The 25559-nt window shown below is 34.1% G+C and overlaps 2 protein-coding genes across 4 annotated transcripts in view; one reads left to right on the top strand and one right to left on the bottom strand.

Annotated features, from left to right (window-relative positions):
- LOC109535879 (proton-coupled folate transporter) overlaps window positions 1-2848 on the top strand; it is a 4910-nt gene extending 2062 nt beyond the window's left edge. For all 3 annotated transcript variants that reach the window (XM_048664762.1, XM_048664761.1, XM_048664763.1), the window contains 8 exons: window positions 830-939; window positions 991-1248; window positions 1308-1482; window positions 1537-1717; window positions 1781-2018; window positions 2075-2212; window positions 2286-2526; window positions 2580-2848. In XM_048664762.1, coding sequence (XP_048520719.1) covers window positions 876-939; window positions 991-1248; window positions 1308-1482; window positions 1537-1717; window positions 1781-2018; window positions 2075-2212; window positions 2286-2526; window positions 2580-2694 — 1410 coding nt within the window. In that variant the 5' untranslated portion in view covers window positions 830-875 and the 3' untranslated portion in view covers window positions 2695-2848. The remainder of the gene's footprint in view (window positions 1-829; window positions 940-990; window positions 1249-1307; window positions 1483-1536; window positions 1718-1780; window positions 2019-2074; window positions 2213-2285; window positions 2527-2579) is intronic.
- LOC109535708 (adhesion G protein-coupled receptor E2-like) overlaps window positions 1-25559 on the bottom strand; it is a gene marked incomplete at its 3' end in the record, with an annotated part of 57781 nt that overhangs the window by 6356 nt on the left and 25866 nt on the right. Inside the window, 2 exon segments of the mRNA XM_048664764.1 lie at window positions 4367-4527; window positions 20742-20847. Of these exon segments, the coding sequence (XP_048520721.1) occupies window positions 4367-4527; window positions 20742-20847 (267 nt within the window).

The following is a 25559-nucleotide window of genomic DNA, read 5'->3' as shown; positions in this document are numbered from 1 at the left end:
TGAAATATTTGTTGGAACGAATTCAAATTGTTCAATAGTAGATGATAAATTATATATCCATAAAATTGTATGGATGAGCTTAAAATTCGTTGGGTTTTTAGCAGTATGGGTTTCAATCCAAATTAGTAGGCATTTTTAGCTATTTATTTATTATAGTATTTAAGTGTTGGCCAGTTGTGGAAAGTAAAGAAAGTTTAGACCAATAATATGAAAAATATGAAATAAAAACAACCCAAACAGTCTAATAGAGGCAAAAATGATTCTGAAATAGCAAAGTATAAAGTCTCACTATCTGTACGAAATGGCAAAATATGCTCGAAAACATATGGACTAGAGAGCTAACCGCGAAATATGATAAGTGGAAATATCAAACATTTCTACGCATTTGCTTAAAATAATAAGATAAAAAGTTGGCATGAATTTTCATATCATTAAATGATTGTCCTAAAATAGCATTTCAGTTTTACTTTGACTATGTGCAACAAATAATAATGAAATTTTTGGAATTAGCAGTGCAAGTACGGAGCAGGAAATCTGCAAGTCTATAAGCTTCACAGAAGTAACTTTACGCAAACAACGACGCTTTTGATCTAAAGGGCTAAAAAATTAATAAAAAATTCCACCTCCCCCCAGTCAGCTCCTAGTCATGCAAAAACCTCAGATTTTCAAATCCATTTGAATTCAAAAATCCTTTTGTTATCATTGTTATGAAATAACTATTATTATAAAAGGACATGCTTCGCCTGTTATCTTTCACACTAACCAGAACCATGTTTTAATGTTTCAACTATTTTATGTGTAATTTTCTCTATGGGTTTGAAAATTGTAGCAAAAAGTAAATCTTGGTCAAACTGCCGTCGGTTGAACTGGCAGAAATGGGTTTCAAGCTCAGTTTAGAGATTCCGGTGTTTTTCTCCGCATTGGCTTTTATGTTAACAGGTAAGTCTGCAGCTTAAAATCTGACTAAAAAATTATCTGTGTTGCTTTCAGTCAGTGTTAATAGCAACCTTCTAATTTATAGAACATGCTATGTTCTTTTGCACCATAATCAATCGAATTGTGCAAAGTTGGGGTTTGTCAATGATAATGCGACGGAAACTTTGGAAAAGCTAGTAGAGCCAACGGCCACGTATATTCAACTAGTACGAACCATAGTTGAGTCTGCTTTTGGATCGGTTCTTTGTCTAGTTGTGGCTCCATGGAGTGACCGATTCGGTAGAAAGCCTGTCATTGTAGTCGCATTTGTAGGTTTGTATGGAGCAGTGAAAGTGCGGCGAAAAACATTTGCAAAATCTGTGGAATTCTAGGTGGTACCATTTCCTTACTGCTCCATATAGTATTTGCGGCTGTAGATACTTTAACTCCTTGGTTCATGCTAGTCATATCAGTTCCTATTATCCTAACTGGAGGTGGTGTCAGTTTTTTCACTGTTGTATCCGCCTATTTATCGGACTCAACCACACCAGAAGAAAGAGGCCTAAGGTTTCATTCCACCAATTCATTCATATTTCTAACTTAACACGTTGATTTGTGTAGGATGGGAATTCTGGATGTGGTGATGGCCTTGGCATCTTTAATAGGCAACACTTCCAGTTCCTACATTTTGATTGCTACCAACTATTTCATAGTGTATTGCATTGCAACAGCTTGCCAACTTGTTGCGTTGGGGTATGCCATATTTTTCGTTCCCGAATCTCTTCCGGAGCGTGAAACTAAAGTAAGTTTCTTAAGCAACTGTGTGTATTTTTAATTTGATTCATTAACTGCCGGCTTGTTTCAGAACCCGATTGCAGGGATTTTCAGCAAATCGAACATTATCCAAATGCTCAAAACTCCCTTTATTCAAAGAGAGGGCTCGAAACGCACTCTCCTACTCCTTATAATGATTTCCATGCTTCTGGGATTCACCTCGACTGGATCGGGGCAGTTATTTTTCTTTTTCGTTCGGGAAAAGTTACAGTGGACATTGACCAAGTTCACTTGGTATGGAACTGTTGTTAATATATTGGGCTTATTTGGTAAGAGCGGAAAAAATAGAAATTTGAATAAATGTGATAAATATGTCTGGTTTCAGCCACCGCTGTTGTAGTGTATTTGTTTCACACAGTGCTAAAAATTAAGGAAACTGTGCTGATTTTTGTTGGCTCGCTGTTTTCAGTGGTTTCCCTAATTACACTTGGTTTGGCTCTAAAGGACTGGCAGGTATATCTAGGTAAGAAAATGCGAAAGTCCAAGAAATGAGTGTCCTGTGTTTAGTTGCTGTAATAATTAGATTAATTTTACAGGGGCAATTTTAAATTTGCCCTCATATGGCCAGGGTGCCCTAATGAGGTCTCTGATCTCCAAACTAGTACACGAAGAAGAAGTAGCGAAAATCCTATCGGCTTTCAACATTGGCTCAAACGTTTTGAACCCATTGAGCTCGATCGGATATACTGCCTTGTATAATGCGACTATCAATACAGACGCAGGATTATACAATTTTGTTACAGCTGGTATTGTCTTTGGTTGCTCGATCATATTCATGTAAGATCCTGAGTTCTTAGTAAGTTTCACGGGTTTAACACTGATTATTCCAGGTTTGCTCTGATAGTTCAGCGAAAGGCAAGTATAGAGGAATATGATGTGTTGGAAAGTGACGAAAATAGTAGTGAGCCAGAGAATGTTATAGCTAACGAAATAAATTCCACGTAAAAATTGCAAATTTCCAAAGTTTTCCGAATCATCTGTGATTTATTACAATGTGATATCTATATGAAAATTATCGACTTAGGCAATGCTATAATCAATAAGTTGTTTTTTCAATTTTTTTACCTGAAATACATGTTTGGTGTCCAGTTTCCTAAAAGTTCTTCCTAATTGATAATTTCCTCTTCTCTATCCGACGGTAGACAAACGAATTCTGTAGATCAAATTGATCTTGAATCGACACGAAAAAAGCGGCAAAAAATTTGCGCCAACTTTGCCGAAGTCAATAAAAATTTATATTCACTCAAAGTTAAGAACTATTTTAACTTGTCTAAAAACTGAAGTTCGAAACAATACAACCACTTGAAACTCAACAATGTAAATTTCTATTGCAATTAATTCTATTAATATTTGCTCATGCACATTTAGTTATATTTTCTTCTGCAATGCTTCTTGAGCTTCCAACACAATGAATAGATAAGGTTCATTCCGCACCATAGTGCGAATTAATTTCATCAACCGACGCATGGCGACTTTACAGAGCAGGGATTTTTAAGAAGCATTGGGATATGCGGATGATATCGCAATTGTTGTACAAGGAAATTTTCGACACATTGATGCCGCAGGAGCTAAAGACCACAGCACAATGGTGCTAAAGAGTCCAAACTAATACAAAATTACTGCAAATTAGCTCATCAAAAGCCCTTTTATCGCTATTACCAAGCAAATAAGTCTTAGCGCCCGTCAAACATCCACCATCTACCTACGGGAGGACTAAAAATACTACTACCGCAGCAATAAAAAAAACATTCTGCTTTTCATCAGTCCGGACTGATTAGTTGACAATATATTTTACCCTTACATGCATATAGCAAAGGCAAACTCTCACAGAATCAGCTTTGACTATTCCTGAAATATGCTCAATATCTCTTTGAATTTTGAAGCCAATTTTCATTATTTTATTAGAGTAACTCTAAGCTTATTCTTATGACAGACAATGATATTCATCGTTCGGCACAAATGAACTCTGAAATGGAAGTTCATTAAATATTAACACCCACTTTAAAAACTGAAAGCGTCTCGGTCTTGTCCTCTATAAAATTTCATTAATGGGTCCCTCGATTCCAGACGAATCAATGGCATTGCCTTACCTTGACTGAAATTACAATGAGGTTGTTCGATTTACCCCCGGGAGACTTAATTACACTAGATTAAATCATAAATTGATCGAATTTTTATTTTAATTTTTGGGAAATAAAATACAGATTCCCAGCAATCAATTATTTAGACCGTGGATTTACTTGATCGAGTTCCTTGTGCGAAAATAGCTTTTAAAATGTGTCATTTTAATCCTGTGTAAAAGCATGGCTTTGATCGGTGGTTGATATTTAATTAGCATTTCACAAGGCGGTTTTAATGCGAACATTAAACGGTAAACTTTGTAAAAATTGAATTTCAGCAAAAAAATGCTTTCAAGACTTATTTGGTATTCCAATTAACTTTTTTATTGGGGCTCAAGTTCGGATCGTGCTATGAATACTGAATTAATTGCCAGGGTAAATCTGAATTTTGAAATTAATTAAAACTTTATGTTGTTCGTTAAAGCGTTTTTTTTTTAACTGGGTCGTATATTTAAGACATGCTAAGCAATCAATTTGCTTTAATTTTCGCGACTCACCTTATAAAATTCCGGCTAATATTTGTGTCCGTAATTGGAACAAGATGAAGGCCAGTTTTGTACTGCATGTACATATTGTGGGTCATAAGCAGCATCCATGAAAACACACAGAGGCGGACATAATGTAGAGCGGACGCCAGAGCAATGCAGAGCTCCGAATCCTGAAACACAACACATTTGTTATTCGAATGCAATGCGCTTTTCCCGCATGGATTTCTTGACTATCTGCTAAAACAAAATTTGCTTGTTTTCGTCATTATATTAATGGAAGTCGCATTTCAGCAAAAAAAGGGACTTTCGGTGGCTTTTGAATGTAAATGTGTGTAAGCACCCAGATAAAACATGGAACTTGGCTCAGTTTGAAGCTGGTGAGTTATTCGGGATTTAAGGCCGAAATTGTTTTCCACAGTGGCCTAAAAGACCAACCTCTTTTGATATTAGCATAGTTTTATAGCAAAACTGAGTCTGACGCCTTGCAATTTTTTTAATTACATTTTTTTAATGCTTTTATGTGTCGTTTTATGAGATACATTCAAAAATAGCACCGAGGTAAATCCAATCGTCAGCGAAAATAACAAAGAAGAACCGAAAAATTAGAATAACATAACAATAGCAACTTTTTTTCAAATTACAAACATTCAGTAGCAATCTTTAAAAGTTGCAAACTCTGCGTAGACTCTGGAAAATCTGGAACGCGATCTACATCTGAAGAGGTATTATTGAAAATATTTTAATTTTGAAATACCTGTCGATTTTAGTTGATTTATTGATAGACTTGTGAAATCATCCGTAAAATCTAGAGTATAATAAGAAGGTATCGTTAATTACAAAAGTTTTAGGCAAGACCTTTTATAAATTTCACACGACAAAAAATTGAAAAAAATTAAAACTAGCAAATAAATATTAATAAAAGGAACTAAGGGTAGATGTATAAATATAACTTTATCAAACATTTCTAGCAAAACGTCGCTAAATCATGTAGATTTACAACATGGATAGAATACTTTTAAGAATAAGGATATTGTTGCGTACGTAAAAAATGATGGGAACGGTAGAAAAATGCTTAAAATAAAAGTAAGAAAACTGAAAATAGTAAAAGCAGATCGAGAAAAGTAAAGACCAATGAAAATGGGAATGCTTGTTAAAGTAAAGTTCATCAAACTATAGAGGAGTTATTAAAATAAGATACGTGAATAGTGAAAACCGGTGCTTAGTAAATATAAAAATAGATGTTGGAAGTTGAAAACTCGACAACTCGACGAGCAAAATACGAAATTGACACAGCAAGTGAAAAAGTGCAGAAAAAATTATAAAACCATAGAAATAACCGCAGGTGTCGAAAAGAATAAAGCTATAGAGATTTGGTTTCTCATGTCGTAAAAAAATAGGTTAAAACGTTGAAAGGAAATTGATTTTTAGAGGTGGCTATTGGAGGTGAACAGTATTTCAGAGTTTTTGAATTAAGGTTTGTAAATAAACGAGAAATTCATTGAAATTGAATTACAGCCATACATTCGACACTTTCTATGATTTTTTTAAATTTTAACACACGTTGACCAGAAAAAGTTACTTTTTTTGGCTTTAACGGCATTTCCATATGAAAATCAAGCCAAGAAACGTTAACTAAACTGAACAACGTGCTTAGCATAAACAGCAAATAAATGAGCAATTAATTGCAATGAGGTATAAGACGGCACTTCTTTGTCTTCTTCTTCGATACTTCAACCGCTTTGTTTTGCGCTTACCAGGTTACCAGAAAAGGTGCCCTTTGTTAATTGGTTTAAGCGGCAGCTCCGAAGTAAAATGAAGGCCAGAAAATTGAGAGAAAATACGACTAAACTGAACAATATGCTTTCCAATGCGATTCTTAGCTTAATTTAACAAATTACATACACACTTTAAGAAAAAATACCAACGAAAGTAGCAGTGAATAAACTTAAGTATTCGGTAATAAAAATTATCAACATATTTCAATATCTGGGAAATAAATTGAATAGTTTTGGATCAAAATATCGATGTAAAATTTTCTGCTTTCGATCTTTTCAAACAAAATAATAGATAATGGAACTCTTATCTATAAAGAAAATTTAGTAAATGAAATTCAGTCACAATCTAAAAAATGTAATTAAATAATTTAAAAAAATGCAGGAAACTGCAGAAAATGCAGCATTAAATAAAACCCGCGTTGCAGCATATACATACAAATTTATTCGCTCTCCCAGCATCTGGCGATTTGTTAAGTTTCATATTTTCGGCATCTATGCTCTTATTGTTTAATTTTTTGGGGTTAAAAAACGTTCCTCTTCATTTTCCTCACCAACGTTGTATCGTTTTAAGCATCAAACCCCGCGTTGCCAAAACATTTTGAAAAAAATATTGACACTTTAGTTCTACGTTTAGTACTTTACTTCCAAATATAACAAAGCTAAAATTTAGATGGCAGTTAATTCTCTAGAACGAATTGTCCAACTAACTGTTGCAAACGTGGTTCGAAAACAATTTAATTTCCCGCTTATGGCAAATATTGCGTCAATTGCAGAATTAGCGCTCCAAACACGGGAAGCAGTAATTCGGTTGCTAACTTTTACATTGCAACCGACGCGTCTTAAGCAGATTACTTCAAAAGGAGGGATCCAACATTTATAGATTAAGACACGGTAGTTGATAATCAACTTACTTGTGAAATGTCCCGGTAAAGCGAGTGAAATTTTATACATAAACCTGTATAATTTATATTTCATAGCCAAAGAAAAACATAGTTAATCCCCATACTCTTCAAATGAGGAGCTCGAGAGCGGCCTAAAAAGGCCAAAAGCCCTTGAGATGGCGTTCTAAATATTCCTCAGAGCCAAGATAAAATTCTAAAATATCGTTTTACATTTTTTTGTTCTTCTGTGAGGCCTTTGCCGATATATTCGCTGCGTTAAAACAATATTTCTCACTTTCCATAGCGGCCCAGTCTGAACGATCCAGCCCCTAAATCATAACTCATTTTTATTCTTCCCCATATGGACCGTGCTTTTACTGGCTAACAGTACAATATATTACGGATTTTGGGATAGAGTGGGATTTTATCGTCTTTAATGCCTCTGTGCCATCGAAACATATGAATAGAATACACCGCATTGTCCTGATTTATTTTTTCACAATTCATCTGGGGAACTTAGGGGTTGCTTTATGTTGTCAACATTGCTTTATATTTAAAAAAAATCTGCTTTATTCTGAGAAAGTTTTTTTCAATCTAATACACTGGCCAACTTTATACTGTTAATGTTTCACTGGCTGGGTGTGTTTTGGATTCAACTCAATCAGTTTTATGGCGCTATAAACCACACCCTTGCGTTTACTAGGGCATTTTGACCCAAAATTGTTAAAATTATGAGCGGAAAATGCCCCTAAAAACCAAACGTTTACTTCAAATTGCTGGTAGAATGGGGTTTCTGAACACTGTTAGGTTTTTATGAAGAAAAGCATGTTATGCGATTTAAAAAAACTTGTTCAGGTTCGTTCAAACGTTCAAAAATTAATTGAGAGAGTTTAAGTAAGACAAGGTTGTACTGCTAATATAACTGATAGAATGAAACTAAACATGTAAATTAATATTTAAACCGACATATTAAATTATGTTCTTCATCGAATAAAATTAGGTCTGATAATTGCACTTTCTAGAAAATTGAAGCCGTACATACCAACAAAAATTTCTTCAAATCAAAACTAATATTATAACTTAGATATTAGCGTTAAGAAGAGAAGAAATGTCTTGAATTGTGCATGACTTGAAGCCCAAACTGTTATTATTCCATGCACCAAAACATCTCAGAGCTTCTTGGCTCTCAGGAATAAATAATCGCTTGCTTCGGTAAGAGGTTGTAGCCTGTTTTCGGCTGAAAAATTGTTCACTTATATTTATTGGGGCTCCTCTTGAAGAATTGAGGATCATGCCAATAGATCTTTGTCACCAGAAATTTAACCAATACTTTATTTTTGACTTCAGCTAGTTAAACGTGTGTGCAGCAAAACTTGGAAACTTTGTAAACTGTTCAACAAAATGAACCTTACACGGCCAAATTTGGCATAATTTATGTGGTGTTGAAATACAAAAAATGGTTTTTGTCCAACTGAGAACACGTGGAACTTTTACCAATTATGCATTGCTTCATTTGGCACTCTGTAGAAACTTTATCTGAAGCACAATTTTTGGAAGAAACACACTAACGGAAAGGTAATTGCAGTAAATAACACTTCAAACTGAAATAGAATTGTTCACAGCAACCAGAGTTGGCTCACATCTGTCTGTGCAACGTTGATTTTGCTGAGCAGTTTCAATTAATTTTTTTAAATTTATATAAAAAAAGCAAAATTTCCTGTGATATTTAAGCTGAGCATTTCAAACACCCACTCATAATCAGCTTCAGTTCCATTTAGTTTCTTTGGGACGTAAACAATCTTGCCTCATCTTCCACTTTATATCAAGCAATAACTCTGAGCGCTCGGTCAGAAAAATGCCAATTAACCAACTTTTAAAAGTATAGTGCCAGAGGAAAATTTTATAAAAGAACTGAATCGTATGAAAGATATATTTTCAAGGTGGAAACATTCAGAAAGTCATTTACTGGCTGACTCCAAACTTTAGAAGATTTTACTTAGAACTGAAGGACTTATTTTGCATTTTAATAAAAGGAAAGAGTGAATCGAAAAAGTCCCAGTTCTTTTTTTTATCTCACATAAAGGATATTGTATTATGATTGCATTTGTGCTTGGGTTCAGTAAAACACAATAATAGAAACAAGTAGCTATAGACCTTCAGGAGATCGACTAGATCTTGTCTGCAATTACAGGCAATATTCTCAATTAAATTACGGGGTATCCACTCCTTTAAGCTTCATCAACTTGAGCCTAATATTTCAACTATGTAATGGCGTAATAATTACCACTTTAACCCTTAACAATGTCTTACAGGAATAATTATGTCGATCCTTCATCATGTAGCAATCAAGCGGCGCGCCTTCCCGGAAACATCGAAGCTAATTTCATTATAACGTACTCTATGTGATTCGGATATAACTTGTATCCCTCATGGCTATTCTGTCATGGAAAAATATAATTATCTCTTAGAAAAAAATGACCACTCAAATAATGCAAGGAGGATACAATAAAAACATCTTGGAAAGATTTGAGAGTATAACCAAGAAAAATTCTGCAACAACTGGAAAACGTAAAAACTCAACAACTAGAGGGCCCTTCTCCTGTCGTGCCTCATACTTTTTCGCTCTCCTTTTCCAAACCCATTTACTTATATATTTGAGTCTGAGATGAATATTTATGAACCGGAAAAGATCTAAAATCTGGTGGTTTTGTAAGAATGTAAGAAAACATCGACATAAATCAGCATATTTTCCGGGCAGGAAGATTCACTATTCACCGGCAAGCTGAAAATTATACCTAAATAATTTTTCCCAACAGAAATCGCACTGCTGGACTTAATTATTTATTAATATTTATCCGACGGTTTCATTAATTATTTAAAAATCCTCAACCTACATCAAAGGGAGTTGTTTGACGAAAAGCCCCAAAAATTGCCTTGGAAAACAGCTTAAATCTTCACGTAATAATTAATGTCGTCTAATTAAAGTTAGGGGTCTTATTACCTGTGCCCATAAATATAACGAGTGGAAATCTGCAGGCTTTTGCTATTGATTTATTCAAAGGATTACTGCTGAGGAAGTCGTAGAATTTTAAATAGGTTGCCATTACCTCTCTTCTCAGTCCTCCAAACAAGTTAAAATGGCAAAACTAATTTTTTTCATCCTGAAAGTTTTCAACGAAACTTTTCTTCCAAGGTGATCACATTCATGAAGTTTAATGAAAAATCTCATCCTTGAAGCCGAACTGAAATCGAAGACGTTCGCCAGCAAAATCCCCCCTTTCATGATTAATGGTTTTAATAAAAAAGCAGCCTTGCTCAATTAAATTTTCCCTCTTTAACAGATGATTTATATTTAGCTTTTTAGGTAAGTGTCGGGAAAGTAGGAAGTTTTAACAATCGCTTTAGCTAATTTTCTGCTCATTGACAACAGAAAAATAATTAAATAACGACGAGAATCGTTTAACCCCGCTCCATGCTATCTGCTTTATTGAAAAAAATTATCCCAAACTTAGAAAAATTTAATGATTCCCCTCTTTTACATAGGAATTGTTTCTAATTATACTTTCAACTATAGAAGCCTCGATTTATCTTTGGGCAAAATTTGCTTAAATTTTCACGCTCAAAGACCTTATAAACTCCATTAAATATAAGATTCATCTTTCAGTTCAGTCGTCCATTAAATACTGACACAAGAAGTGCGTCGACCACCCTTAATCGAGCCATTAGTGTCGGTGAAAAATTGGTTTCTTTGAAGTTCAAGAACCTGGAAGCTTTCTCTTTCGGGAACGGTATTTTGTGATAATTAATTACTTCATTTTACATAGAATAACAATTGTCCTTTGTGGGCGAACAGAAGCACTTTCAACTAATTTATTTTAAAACCAGTTAATATAAATTCGTAAAGTGCTTCCAGAAAATCCGAAAATTGTACTTTCAGTGATGAAATTAAAGGTACAATGAATAATTCTATATATTTCAGTCAGAGAGGAAAATCCTGCAAATTGCAAACCAGATCTTCGTCTGTACGATACTAAAGGCATAATGGTTATAAGTCTGAGGATCCTTCAGCACTTTAATCCTTCAAATCATCAAAGTTCAACTAAAAAGCTTCGCTCCGTGTATGTTTGAATATTATTTATACTTCAAACATGTTCATTTTAGAGTGACTTAATTTATGCGCATAAAAGCAGGTTGAAGCTGCAGAGTGATTAAATTGCAGATCGGCAGTTCTTTGAAAAATGGAGCTTTTAATTTAGTTTTAAAGGAAGGCAATAGAAAATAGACTGAACTGGAAAGTCATTAGCTTTTGCAAAGTTTGAAAAAGTCACGAACAAAGCCTGATATATATCACTTTCCTAATTGCTTTTAGGAGTGAATGTTTTGTTTTCTTCGAGTTTGGAAACTTGCAATTAGCGAAAAAGAACAAATATTAACAAATATTTTAAAGTTATCAAGTGAGAAAATGACTAACATTATTTGGAAAAATTACCGCTCGGCCCCGAATCTAATTGTTGTTTGTTATGGACATGTTGAATAATGTATCTATTTTTTAAAAAGTATTTATTATTTGCGTATGTAACGCCGCAAATGATTAATTAATTCTATGGACCCAAACAGGCACCGATTTAACCTTGTGGGAAATAACAAAACATAAATTATTTCGTGGTTTGTTGGCTGTCTGGAATTTATTATCACGTAACAAAAATGGCCCGCTAAATTTGGCTCGTTATTTTAGGCCCAATTTGACATTACATATTTATAAGCGTTTTTCCTGGTAGGTCTTTCCTGTTAAATATGTAAAAAACAGAAATGTGTGCGGATTTCTGGTATTGATCCGAACAGTGTCGGAAACGACGGAAGTTTTATTAAATTTATTGTTCGTTTTTCATGTCTAATTGTTTAATATTTATTCATTTTTTATTTTATTGCTTAATTGGTCTCTAAGATTTTTTAAAGGAGTTTTCCTTTTCGCCTTTATCAATCTGTTAACAAATTGCTGAAGAGCTCTAATTTTTTTAATTAGTTAATTTGCTGGCAGATTCAAAGGATCATAACCGTAGAAAAAAGTTTAATTCTATTTGAAAGTTTATAAGTTTTTGAGCTACAAATTTTGATATTTTTGTTCTAGCCCCATCGCATCTTATAATTTTTCTCTATCAAATTCGATCTGCAGCATGTTAAATGGTTTTATTGATTATTGTCTGTGCATTTCCTAAAACCGCTCTTAGTCGTCTCCCAATCGTTTTTTATTTTTATGTCATTTAATAGATTTATTTTATTACACAAAAGCGGTTTTTATGGGATTATTATCAATCCTCTGCCAATCCAGGAACAATCAAATTCCACTGATTAAGAATATCTCCAGACCAATCAATATCTCAACAATTTTTCCATCAATAATGAAATTTTATTAAGCGAAAGCAGGGCTTTGCTCTGTTTTATTAGTTGAGCAAGTATCGACCCATTCGCAATTTTGCTGGCTGTTTAGCAATTTTTCAAAATTAAAATGTTCTCAAACTGGCTTAGATCCAGATACGCCCATATGATAGTGCATTTAATGTTTACCTACTCATATTAAAATGATGCCGGCATCTCTATGTATAGTAGAGCCTGCTAGAGCCCACAATTTTCTGTAAACTTTTGCGGCTTTAGAAGCTTTGCCCTGACGAATATGAACGCTTTGCACTGTTCCTAGAAAATCTCCAAGTTTTTTACGTAAATTACTCTGGAACCTAAAATATATTTAAATTTGCTAATTAAACGACTGAAATTAACTGAGTTATACAGGTAAAGCAGCGCTGTGTGTAAAAATGTAAAATTGTTCCCAAAAGTAACTTACAAATCCCTTAATTCACTAAATGGAATTATCGAAGCAGTGGGACTGAACTTGATACAACACCCAACTTTTTCCAGATTAGCTTTGGAATTCGTGCACTTGTCGTGCTATCAAGTTTCCAGTTGAATTTGAGAAACTTTGCGGAAGCGTGAAATCAGTGAAACTACTTTGATTGACTCGTATCCCCAAAAAGTTCCAAAAGTTGCTTTCAAACCACCGAACACTTTTCAGCTACTCGCAGAACGAAATAAGCCCAATATTTCGCTTCGTTGTGAAGAAAATGAATTTACACTTTTATAGAAACATTAGCCGTGGAACTGAAATGGAAGAGGCAAATTGCTGTTTCAGCAAGTTTAATATGTTTATATTAATGGAATGAGAGCTAGCTGGGTATGGTGAATAAGAATAAATTGCAACATCTCATTGGTCGGGTTTACCTTGTTTGGCTGTTTGTATAGTAAAGGGAGCTCTGTGAGCACTGTTATTGCTCTTTTCATGACGCGCGGAAAACAACGAAAACTTTACGAAGTTAAAATACATGTTATGCTGAAACTTCGGCAGTAGTGACGGTTTCGTAAAATATAAATGATGAGATTAATAATCTTCTTTGGAATATTTGCCGGTTAGAGCGTCTTTTTGACGCATCATTAGCTGGTGCTCACTATATATTTGCTACTCTCCCAGCTCAATAATACTGTTTAAATAAAACACTGCAATTTTGAATGGAGTCTGTGAGGCTCCGACTCTAAATTGCAGTCATGCAGATTGTTTTGAGCGAACTTTATGCAAGTCTCTCCTAATTAAAGTTCCTGTAATAAGAACAGAATTTTAATAAAGTAATTGAATACTATTTAATTGACATTGTTTTCCTTGTATAAAGCCTGGCAATATCATATTTGTGCCGAATCAATTCTTCAAAACAGGCTTAGAAAATGTGTGAACACAGTTTGTAAAATGCGTAGTTTTCATAAATTCAGCAGATTGAAGACTTGCGGGATTTTTCGCAGAAAAGTGACGAAAGGTAAAATTTGTCCTCAATAATTACATTTTGTTGAACTTGAAGTAAGTATGGTTGCTTGAGAAGTCTCGCCTGAAATTTTACCATCTGAATTTTGATGGTTCCGGGTTAATTTGCTTTTAACAACACAAGTGAGAAAACGGTAATAAAGAAAATCGCAAATCGTCAATACAGGGAAGCATTACCATCCTGATTGAATATTTTTCCCCGGACTGACCGATAATTTTTTATGCTTTCAAATGTTAAAGCAGCAATGATTTTGAATCGACAAGAAAAATCGTTAATTAAATCATTTTAAGTCTCGCTTGAGATTCGCAAAAGCGGGTACGCAGCAAAATATGTTTTCCTGAAAACTGAAAACGTGTTATTTTGCCGGAAAACGTTTTTTTGATTATAATTTCTGCAGCAACACCAGAAAAACATTAAGAATTTTGTCATGGTTGTCTTAAAAATGTTTAAAAAGCTTATTTGTTCCTTAATCTAAAAATGTGTGTATAAATTGGAGTTTTCTTATTCATTAGCAAGATTTGGTTGTATCCCAACTCTCAAAATCATTTTCGTGCTAACAACAGAATCCTAAGATTATTTAATCTTGTCTCTTGTGTCGATAGTTCAGTTTAAAGTTACTTTCATGTCTGTTATCTCTACTTGGAATCCTTGACTAAAGTGGACACATTGAAGGCTTTGATAGTCGTTCAAAGAGAGTTTATGTACACACAAATTGATGAAGATAGATCAGGCGTTGCACTGATTTGCTGATATGTTTGAGAATGTTAATTTGGCTAGTTTCTTTGGGAGTGATGCGATTAATTTAGTCAATTTTTCCAATTAATTTAATCAATTAAAACTTTGCACAAAATGTAACTTTATAAAATAATTTAAATGTTTACACTTGGTTTAAAAAACTAAAAATGAAGTTATACAAAACACTGAAGTTAATACATTTATGCCAAGAAACTGAAAATACAAATATTACAAGTTTGCATAGAAGCATGCTTTTGCTATGCCGTATATTCTGCAGCTTAAAAAAGCAATAAACATGTTGCTCCAGTTTGAACGCAATTTTTACAGAATCAAATTTTTTGTTTAAAAACAATTCTAGCATGAACATCTCCTAAAATGTATTATCTTTAGTGATTTCCATAAAGGTGGAATTTTTATTTAAACCATTTCAACATTTATCAAAAACATCAAAAGAAGCTGCTTTGCCTTAAATTCCGAGCGGGATTTTGCAAAGCAACCGCCCTCGACTTTATTACTGTAATAAAATGTGAAATTGAAGAGTTCTTACACAAAGCTCCCGAAAGTGTGCATATATACAAAGCGGAATATAAAGCTAAAATATTCACAAGTTTGGAAAACTTGAAAATGGTATATTTAAAAAAAAACTGTCTCATTTAAAAGAAATTGTATTAATTAAGTGCAAATCAAATGGTGTAGTTTTTTGAACTTAAATAAAGTATTACTTAAATAAAGAAAATATTTGTTATCATTTTTAAAAGAAAACTGCTGAAAAAAAATTAGTTGTAGTATAGAAGCGAACATCACAATATTCACGGGTTTTAATTTCCGTAAAAATAATTTATTGAAGAAAATTTGTTGAAATAATAAATATACCAATTTTTTCAATTTCCTGAAAAAAATAAATAGAGAAAATACAAATTACTACTACAAGCTTTTAAATACGTATTTATTTACTTAAATGCTATTACACAAATTCCTTTAATATTAGTCACTAAAAAATTGATGGAATGACAAAATGGAATTTTAAATTTTGGAATTTAAGCGTTATACCTAAACAAAAATTTTATATAAAAATTAATTGACTAATTTAATTCGAAAACCTGGACAAACTTCCATTCATGTCGCATGCTTTAATTGCACCCTTCCCTAATCTCGAGTACGGATTTGAAGAGATTTAATTAAATTAGCATCTTGATACATAAGGGGCGGGTTTACCGACATGAAAATAAATGTTTTATTCATCACTCAGTAAAATGCTGCCCATTAAATTAAAACAATAATATTTTGGTCGAAAAAACTTGCATTGTAAAAATTTAAAAGTGTTTTGGGCAAAACAATAGGCACCTAATAGAATTTTTTTTACAGGCTATTAAAGTTTTTCTTTTGCAGCTATTTCTTCGCTTTGAATGAAATTTGCTTGACTCATTATTGTGTCAGTCATGATAAAGCTACTTAGTTTTTAAAAGCAAAACTGACATTGAGCAAAAGCCAAAGGTAAAGCAAAATTAATTAAAAATCACCCAGACAAAAAGAGACATTGCAAGTACGATAAGCGCTTATTTGCGATGTTACTAACATAATGTTCAACGGCTTTCAGTTAACCTTATCGCCGGATTAAGCGTGAAATATAGAAATTAGCGACCTGAACTTGAGCAGATGTTAAAGTAAAACAATAGGCCCTAAAAGCAAGGTACGCAATAAACGTGTCCAAACCCGTAAAGTGGGAATTGATGTGCAATATATTTACATCTGAAACAGAAGACCTTAAACGTGCCCCATTTACCCGCTGGCGCCCATTTACTGATAGAAAGTTATATATGTGTTTTAACTATCACATAAAAATGACGATTTATTTGTCATCCATTAGGTAATTCCATTTCAACGCCTCCAGTTTTGTGGCTTCGGTAGTTTGCGCTGGCCATTAAACACAAACATAGCGCACCTACCAAAGTTAATGAAACTGCCTTTAATGGCCATAATAAAATATTGTTGATTAAATAAACTGCAGACTTTGTAGGCAAGCGTATTGAGGGAAAAGAATAAGTCGGAAGCATTAGCCAGAATAATGGGGATAATTTCAGATTAGCTCTAATGAAAATGGTTCAATCAGGCGAATTTAAGTGGCGCTCATTTAAATTTGATCCATTATTTCAGCGAGACTGATTAAAGTGTTTTGATAGTTTTAGGCAGATGCTTTTGAAGCTTTGTCTATCAACAAAGGCCTCGATACGTGCTTTATGGATGACAATGGGGATAATACTCACTAATTGCTGAAAGTTTTAATTAATGATTCCAGCCGAAAAAATCATTATAGTGAAAGTGTTGGGAAAGCTTTTTCGCTTGCAATTAGTGCCGGTAAAATAAATAAGATTGATATTGCTTTCCTGGCCGGAAAATTTTTCCAATGCTTTTCTTGTTTTATCCTGGTATCGTAATAATTATTTAAAAAAATCCTTATAAATAGCAGCAGGCATACCCTATTCTTTCAGAGCCGGCAGCTTTAATAACGTATCAACTATTCCCGAAACTGCAACTTGGGAACTACATTAGCGTTTTCTTGGCAGTAATGTATATCTGTGGAAATCTCATTGCAAACCCGAAACTTTGCACTTTATTCCCTTTAGCACATATCAGAAAAGTTTGACCGAAATATGTCTTCTGGGAAATTTGCCCGACTTAAAATATTCCACGGCCTAGTGGAAGTTGGTAGGTTTTGTTTTAATATACGCCAAAGTCTTTGTGTGACAGGGGATTGTTTTTATGACGAAAATGTCCGCATTTTAGATTTTTCCTCAAATTTCACTAAAATCAACTAAAACACTTTTCTAACTTAATTAAAAGCACAATTTGCGCTTTAGTTGTTTAGGGTTTTAAGTTAATGAATAACAATAAAAATCATCAAGTCAATTTAAAAATTAGCTTAAATATTTAGATTTGCAACTGCTAAGAGTTTTTGTGAAAAAATCTCAAGAACTTTTTAAAACTTTTAACATATTAAATAAAAGTTGTTCTGCTTATTTAGTTTGTGTGTTTCTCTTTTGAAATGCACATAAATTTTCAAGGCACACCAGCGAGAAGTCAAGCGAATTCTAATCACTCTGAACTAAACTTTCCAGATTAAACATTGATCAAGTTGCAACACGATCGAAAACACTGAAAAGCTTCCAACGATGAATAGACGCTTAAAATCAAAACCTTCTGGGAGTTTAACTTCACTATTAAAATGGACGTTCTCTTCTTTTAATGCATTTATTCTTTGCCAATTTTCTCAAGGTTTCCACTGTTCAAGTTAATTCCCGAGAGGGGAGAGAGGCGTAATTTTCGCAACAATCAAACACCATTCTAATATTTAAATTTCTGGTTTTCTCGGCATTGTATCCATAGGAAATCTCCAAGCTTTATTTTTGCAGCAGTAGCGAAAATATATTTAAATATTTCGAATGCATCAGATCTGCCACCTGAATGCGTAATTTTCGCTTCAGTCCATATTTCATTCTTTTGTTTGAAAATGTGTTGTCAGGGCTGATGTTTGCCAACGCGGAAATTCCAATATCACATATTTAAAATTGTGAAAACTCGATTTTCACCTTTCGACATGATGTGAATTTGAATCTCATTTTTAATGATTATATTTTCTTCAGTATGGGGTTTTAAAGTCATTCATTAGTTCATTCTGTTTTATCACTTTCACCAGAAGCTATTTAGTTTGTTCCTTCCTAGACCATTAAAAATGTATGTTAAGCTTCATTTAAATATTCTTTAAAGCTTTTTGTCACCATCTTATAACTTTTTTTCAGTGGTTTCCTTGTCGTATTGTGTATCTGCTGATAATTGCAAGTTATTTGTCCCTTATTTGGGGCCTCTTTTCCGCCCATTATTCCCTTTTATCGTTCGCTGTGGTACAGTAAATGTTCGCCAATTAAAAGCGTTAGGGAAAATTGGCTATTAACGTGGTTCCTGTTGCTTTTCCTGCTTTTCGGCTTAAATGAGAAACGTTAATAACTCGGGGCAAATTAGCGCTGCTTTTTGCCGTTGAGCTTTTTAAGACTCACCACCTTCACTTTTATCATACCGATCTTTCCAACCCTTTCTAAACAACTCTTTCGTGCTTTTGTTGCATGTCGTTTATTAATTGTAAAGGGAAATTTTCAATATGTTTCGTCCATATCATGGAAGTTCGTGTTCGTGCCTTAATAGAAATCGGATTCATTAACTTATAAGTGATTTCTAAAATTTAGAAAAAATTGTAGTTCTTTTGTCTGTAATTGGGCTTCACCAGAGCTACACGCGGATTTTATAGTCGCTGCTATAAATTTTGAACAAAATAGTCGTTTTTCAAAATTCGCAAGGCTTGCTATAGAGCAACGAAAAACAACATATAAAAGCGAAACTCTTACACTTTCGAATCAAAATTTTAATGAAAAATTGAATCACGAGAAACCATGCAAAAATTCAGGTTTAAGTACCCACTTTATAGATTAAAATAAACACTACTTAAAATCGCTTGCCAAACAATTTTCCAACATGGAAATGCTTAGTAGCTCACTATCAAGGGGCAAATGTAGAATATTTTGCAAACTTTTTACCATAAAATCAATATATGATAATTTTAAAACAGTTGTTTGATAAAAGTTTCAAACTTTCTGCGAAATTTCGCGCTTCTCTAAAACCCAATTTAAATGCTAATTAATATTTCGGTTATTAAATTGCCGTAACTTTTAAACGAACCAGATAATTCAATGTAATGGCGATTTTATGCGAAGGCTAAATCATCCCAAAATTCCATTATTATTATGTCCGTCACAAATAATTCTTGAGACTCTCAGTCGCCGGATGAATTAGCAGTGACGTTTTCGGGACTGTACAAAAGGAACATAAGGAATACTGACAAATTCTGGTCACGTAAGAAATCTCAGTATTTATGAGATTATCCCATCCAGCATCGTTACGTTTTCCTCTTTTCTCGTTTATTAACGTCTTAAGAGACTCGTTCAGCTGCTGTTGAATGAGGCACATATTTGAACAAATAATACAGACGCAATTTATCTGAAGTCAAGTTGATAATTTTAACTTGCTTATAATGAAAATTATATTATGAAAAATGTGAAAATCTTCCTAGGACTTTTCCTTACTACTCTCACTTAGACCCATGGGAGCTTTTATACTGCGCTTTTAAAAAAGCAGCTGCTTCAGGCATCATAAGTTTTGCACTATATTTTCATTATACGGTAATGATCGGGTTTGTTGCTCCATTTTGGTTTTTATTACCAGGATCTTACGTTTTTCCAGCGAGAAACCCGTAAATCATTGGAAGATTAAATTAGCTGTTTGGGTTCAGGAACTTCGGCGGTTGGAAAATATTACTGGTTTCATTTGGTTGTTTTGCTTATTTGCAATTGCTCAGTTTGGAAGAAAATTATATTGTTCGAGCCATTCGAGTTGAATTTTTTTTCAATCGAGTTACGGTGCAATGCTTTGATGAAGTAAGCTCATAGCATGTGAATAACTTCAATTTAGTCACAAGTTCCATTTGCAATTTTAACAGTGAAATTTAATCACGAAAAGGTCGTCTGGCGACATATATTTCCAGCTGGAGCTCAAACTCCATTTGCACTCTCTAAACTCTATTTCTTCGAGCAAACTTGAAACCCGCACAACGGTTCTTGATAAATATTGAGATGAAAATAGTGTTTCTCGAAACACATCGAATAAAGGAAAAACGTGCATTGAAGAGGGGTAGAGGGCCCTCTCAATCAATGTCGCACGAACAAAGAGTTATTGAGTTGACTTTTCATTAATGTAATGGAGCGATTCGTTTCAAGAAAAGTTGCGGCCAAACTTTTTGAAATCGAATTGGCAATTTCAGTGAATTGCTGAAAATTGCCGTTAGCAATCACAAAGTGCTCCAGGGCGGTTCTTCACGTAATATTCACTAATCAACTAAAGGATTGGTTTGATTCAAAAAACAATGGCAAATTCCTTAGAATTCAGGCGCAAAAATTATGATTTCGATGGCATGTGCAAATCCAGTTGCATTTCCATTAAAATGTGATTTTTCCATTAAAAAAGCAACTGACTTAGACATGGCATTTTTAACATCGATTTGGGAATAACTACCCATAAAACTCACCATTACACCTCCGACACCAATAACATAGAGTAGTTGGGTCATGAATAGCGCTGATAACAAATTCATGAGGGTCGTTCCAGACAGATTGCGGAGATCAGAAAATAGGCTGAAACAACGAAAATGTGTAAATTAGTGCGATTCCGCTTTTAGACTTAGATCAAGAGCAAAGGGAATATTTCTATCAACGTTCTCATCCTAATTGACTGACCACTAACACATACTGAAAGGTTTTAGATCTTCTTCCATGTGGCTGTGAATGAATTAGAGCTCAAAATTGCTTTGTTTTAATTCAAAATATTAGAATCTAACTGTCAACAAAGTTTCCAATTTAAATTTCAAACAAAGTTGGAATAACCGAACTGAATATTTTCCCGTTGAAATCCATCCATATTTAATCCCTTATCGAGGAGAATAAGCGTGTTCAAGCAAGTTTCCACTCAGAAAAATAGCGTAACTATTCCAATAAACCGAACAGAAATTGGCCTCTTAATCCCTCAATTAAAAGAACCATTAAATTAGGATTTATCTGTCGCTGAAACCGATCAAACATATAATCCCGGAACCCAGGTAATCCGGAAATCCTAAGCCAAAATTAAAACTTTAATCTGGCTGAAAAAATTTCGTTGCAAATTGACCGAAACTGATTTTGTAAAATCCGATTTTATTGAATATTCAATGAACAAAAACATAACTGGACAGAAAAACATAACTGCTCAGAGTTTCCAATTAAAACTTCCAACGTAAAAAGGAAAATCTTCCTGCAAATGTAAATTCTTTGCAAAATTCTGAGTTCACCTTTGGCCTTTGTTTACGCGACTTGATCATTAGGCAAATTGCGTGCTAAATTATCCAGCAAAATCCGTTATTGCCCATAAAAAAATGATTCATATAAATGAAACAAAAGCCAATTCTCTTAAATAACTCCAGTGGCTTGAGAAAGGTTTTATTTAATTTTCTACCTAATTTAATTCAGTGCGATCGCCTTCATAGATTTGTATTCAGAAAACAATTTTTCAGACGTAACATTAAATTCGCATTTGCGCCAACGAGATTAAAATGACTTTTAAAAAACGATCAAGACTGTTGCATGAGGGAATCTGGTGGTTGTGCCTCTTTAACTGCGAAAAAAACTTTCGCAATCTAATCAGAGTGGCAAGGCTGACGATGTTTTACAACCAGTTTAGTGGCCGAGATTTACGAGGAAATTATTCACAAGTGGCTGCTGACAATACTGTTTGCATAAATTAAATGAGCAAAGTTTTGATACGGATTTATGAGCGTTGCTGCAAACACAAACTTTTGCAACTAATGTAGGTTTTGCTGAAATTGTCACAAAGTCATCAGGTACCGGCCAGAACCCTGAACAATTCGGAACGAAGTTAGCACATAAAAGAAAACAATTTCACAAATCATTACGCGTGATGCGCTGGTTTAAAATAACCCCTTATCAAATCCTCCCAATCCCAAATGGCAAAAACTTTGGCAATTTCGTTGACAAAGCGGCTTGAAATACGCGATAGAGATAAATGGATTTGAATCGGAATTATTTCGAAAGCTGGAATTTAATGGAGTGATTGTTTTTTGCATAGTTTTAGAAAGCGACGCGATTCATTAAAACAAACGTTGCATGCAAATGGCAATAAAAATGTTTAGAGAAATGCTTCAGAAGCTGTTAATCCTTCTGGTTGTGAGCGTTGCAAGTTCACAAAGCTTTAATCCCTGGTACAGAAACAAGATAATTCCGGAAGTAAGTATAAGGTTACCCGACGAAGAACGAGCACTACCATTTGTATCCTTCACCGTTGATTCCTAATCTGTATATCGTGCAACATTTTGCTAATGAGATTTCGGTCGCCCGAATACAACTTGTGAGCGAAAGGAGGTAGCAGATTTTTTTGGATCTGAATATTTTAGTGTGTGTTCTATGAAGCTCATTGAATTTACCGCTTCTTTTTTGCGGAAAAAACGCATTGAAGTGTTTCCGACCTAAGAAAGTTAAAAAAAAACAACACAGGTTTGAATTTAAAATAAGAAAGATACCATCGGCTAGATTTTGACCGCAGAAAAACGCCTCAAAATGGACAGAAAATGTTCATTATTTTTTATGTGGAGGGTCAAGCGTGTTTTTCACTTCCTACCTTGCTTGCATTCTTCGCTTCCTTCCGATGTAGAATTCAAGGCATTTTGAGAGACTCGGATTTTTAAAAAAATCGACTTCATACCCCACCCTTATACATTTTCGATCAAAACACAAAATTTTACGACTGTGCTTTTTGGGCTCATATCATTGAGTAACCAAATGGAAACTTCATTCAGGTTGAACAACGGGCATGAGGAAATTTTGGCAGTTTTTCCCAAAACTCGGAATTTCAATATCAGACCTTTATGTACAAGGTTAGGCTAAACTTTCATGTTTTCCTTCACGTTGTCGCTCATTTTTTGGGAACAAATTGACCTAAAGCGCTAATTTTTGCATCTGAGGAGAGATAAATCAATGGCGCGTTTAGGCAGTTGAGTATCCACTAAGAAAATCTCGCAATTTGTTCAAAAAGTCCAGATCCAGTTTTGGCTGTTTTTTTTCAAAATCGACTTAATCATGACGCTGCGTTTTTCGACGTTTTTCCAGAGCTGTTTGACCAACAGAGCTCGTTTCCATATCACTGGGTAGATATTTAAAAACTCGATTCAGTTAGGACAACGTACGTAAGGACACTCTGGCGGTTTCGACCCAAAAGTAAAATTTTAATGTCAGACATTTAGGTTCAAGATTAGGCCAAAAGTTAATGTTTTTCATTACGTTTTTGCTCATTTTTCGGGAACAAATGGAGGTAGAGCGCTCATAAAAAGTATTTCGCATCTGAAGAGAATAAGGTAGTTTTATTTCAAGCCTCTTTACGGTGAAAATGATGGAGAATTCAATGAATTTTGGGGAGACTGATTTTTTTCAAAAATCGACCTCTTGTGAAATGTTCGGTGGTAAGAGTCAAGCGAGTTTTTTACAAACTCCTTTTTGGGTATTTCGCCTCAAAAATTTTTGTCTTTAAGAAAGACAGAATTTCCTCACGTCTTTTATTACAGATTTATAAATAGTGCTCCCATTTCGCAATAAGAACGAATTATTTATCAAAAAGTAATCAAGAACTATCACCTATAGGGTATCCTGCGACACACTTAGGCTCAAGCTGTAAGAGAAAATTTCAATTAGTAGAGAAATTAACTTGAAAAATGACCTTGACGTTTCGATAGCTATTTTCTGCTATCGTTATCAAAAGAACCTAAATGAACCTAAAAAAGAGTATGTTAATAAATTGGGTAACAATAGTAGGATAATACAGTATATGAAAATTCGCTCTGATAATTCGTCTGTGCAAATTGTCAGTTATGTGATTATATTATTATTATTATTATTGATTATTATTCACATAACTGACAATTTCCACAGACGAATTTTCATATACTGTATTATCCTACTATTGTTAAACAATTTATTAACATACTGTTTTTTAGGTTCATTTAAGTTCTTTTGATAACGATAGCAGAAAATAGCTATCGAAAAGTCAAGGTAAATTTTCAAATTAATTTCTCTACTAATTGGAATTTTCTCTTACAGCTTGAGCCTAAGTGTGTCGCAGGATACCCTCTAGGTGATAGTTCTTGATTGCTTTTTGATAAATAATTCGTTCTTATTGCGAAATGGGGGCACTATTTATCAATCTGTAATAAAAGACGTGAGGAAATTATATCTTTTTTAAAAACAAAAATTTTTGAGGCGAAATACCCAAAAATAAGTTTGTAAAAAAAGAATCCGCCTCAACAATATAGAACTTATCTTCAAGCGAGTTTGTTGCATTCCGAACTTTTTCTGGTGATAATGAACTAGAACTTAAGGCATTTTGAGAGACTAGCATTCGTTGCGACATTCGTCCATCAAACCGCCCATGAAAATCACAAATCAAAAAATTAAAACAGCGTATTCTTCTTGATTTGTTCCGGCTTAAGAATTTTCAAGCCTTATTAACATTTTCAGATTGCAATTCTGTTTTGCAATCAATTTCCCGTCGTTTTAACCGGCGGAAGATTCTTCACCGCTTATTCTATAACTCCTTTCCCTTGTCAGTCTAACAACCATTTCTTCGAAGAAAATCCAATTTTCTAGCAGGTCACCGGACATTACTTGGACAACTTCCAAAGGACATTCGGAATATAAAAGCCATTACACGGAGCCGGTGTAAATGGTAAGGCCCGTCATCCACACACTCTTACTGTCAGCGCTTTTGATATCTCCACCCTCTCAAAACCAAAGTGAGCATCGCTTGGTTTAATTCTCCCAATTTGTGCGCCACTGCCAGTTGCAGAACTGTAAAGCCGAGCTGATTAGTTTTATTCGTTTGCGAACTGTTGTTGCGTGCAAAGTTTACTGGTTTTATTCCCCGGACTTTTACCACTGTTTTCCTTCCCAGTTTAGGTGTTTTCACTGCCTTCCTGGCTAAATGAAATCTAATTTAAAATCTAGGTTGAAACGTTTTCATTTAAAACGTTTATTAAGAAAATATATGCAGATAAAAGAACTCACAGTTCTGCTAACCGGTGAGCCAACTACTCCGCTTGAAATTAAGCATTTAACTAAAATTCCCCTATCTTAAATTTTTAACTTTAACCGGGACAATAAATGGCTTTTCGTAGTTTACTTCGGATTAAGTTCGCTCATCTCAAAGCGTGTTTGAGACAAAGGACTTAAACCTTTTTCGAATGGCGACTGTGTCTTTTTTGCTTCTTCGGGAAAAGTTTCAGCCAAGCAACACGGAAACATTCAATGAA

The sequence above is a fragment of the Dendroctonus ponderosae genome, unplaced genomic scaffold (assembly GCF_020466585.1).
Source record: "Dendroctonus ponderosae isolate FM_Combo_2020 unplaced genomic scaffold, Dpon_F_20191213v2 Dpon_F_20191213_3, whole genome shotgun sequence".
In the NCBI taxonomy this organism is placed as follows: Eukaryota; Metazoa; Arthropoda; class Insecta; order Coleoptera; family Curculionidae; genus Dendroctonus; species Dendroctonus ponderosae.
The sequence above is the reverse complement of the archived record's forward strand: the minus strand, read 5'-3'. Positions and strand labels throughout refer to the sequence as shown.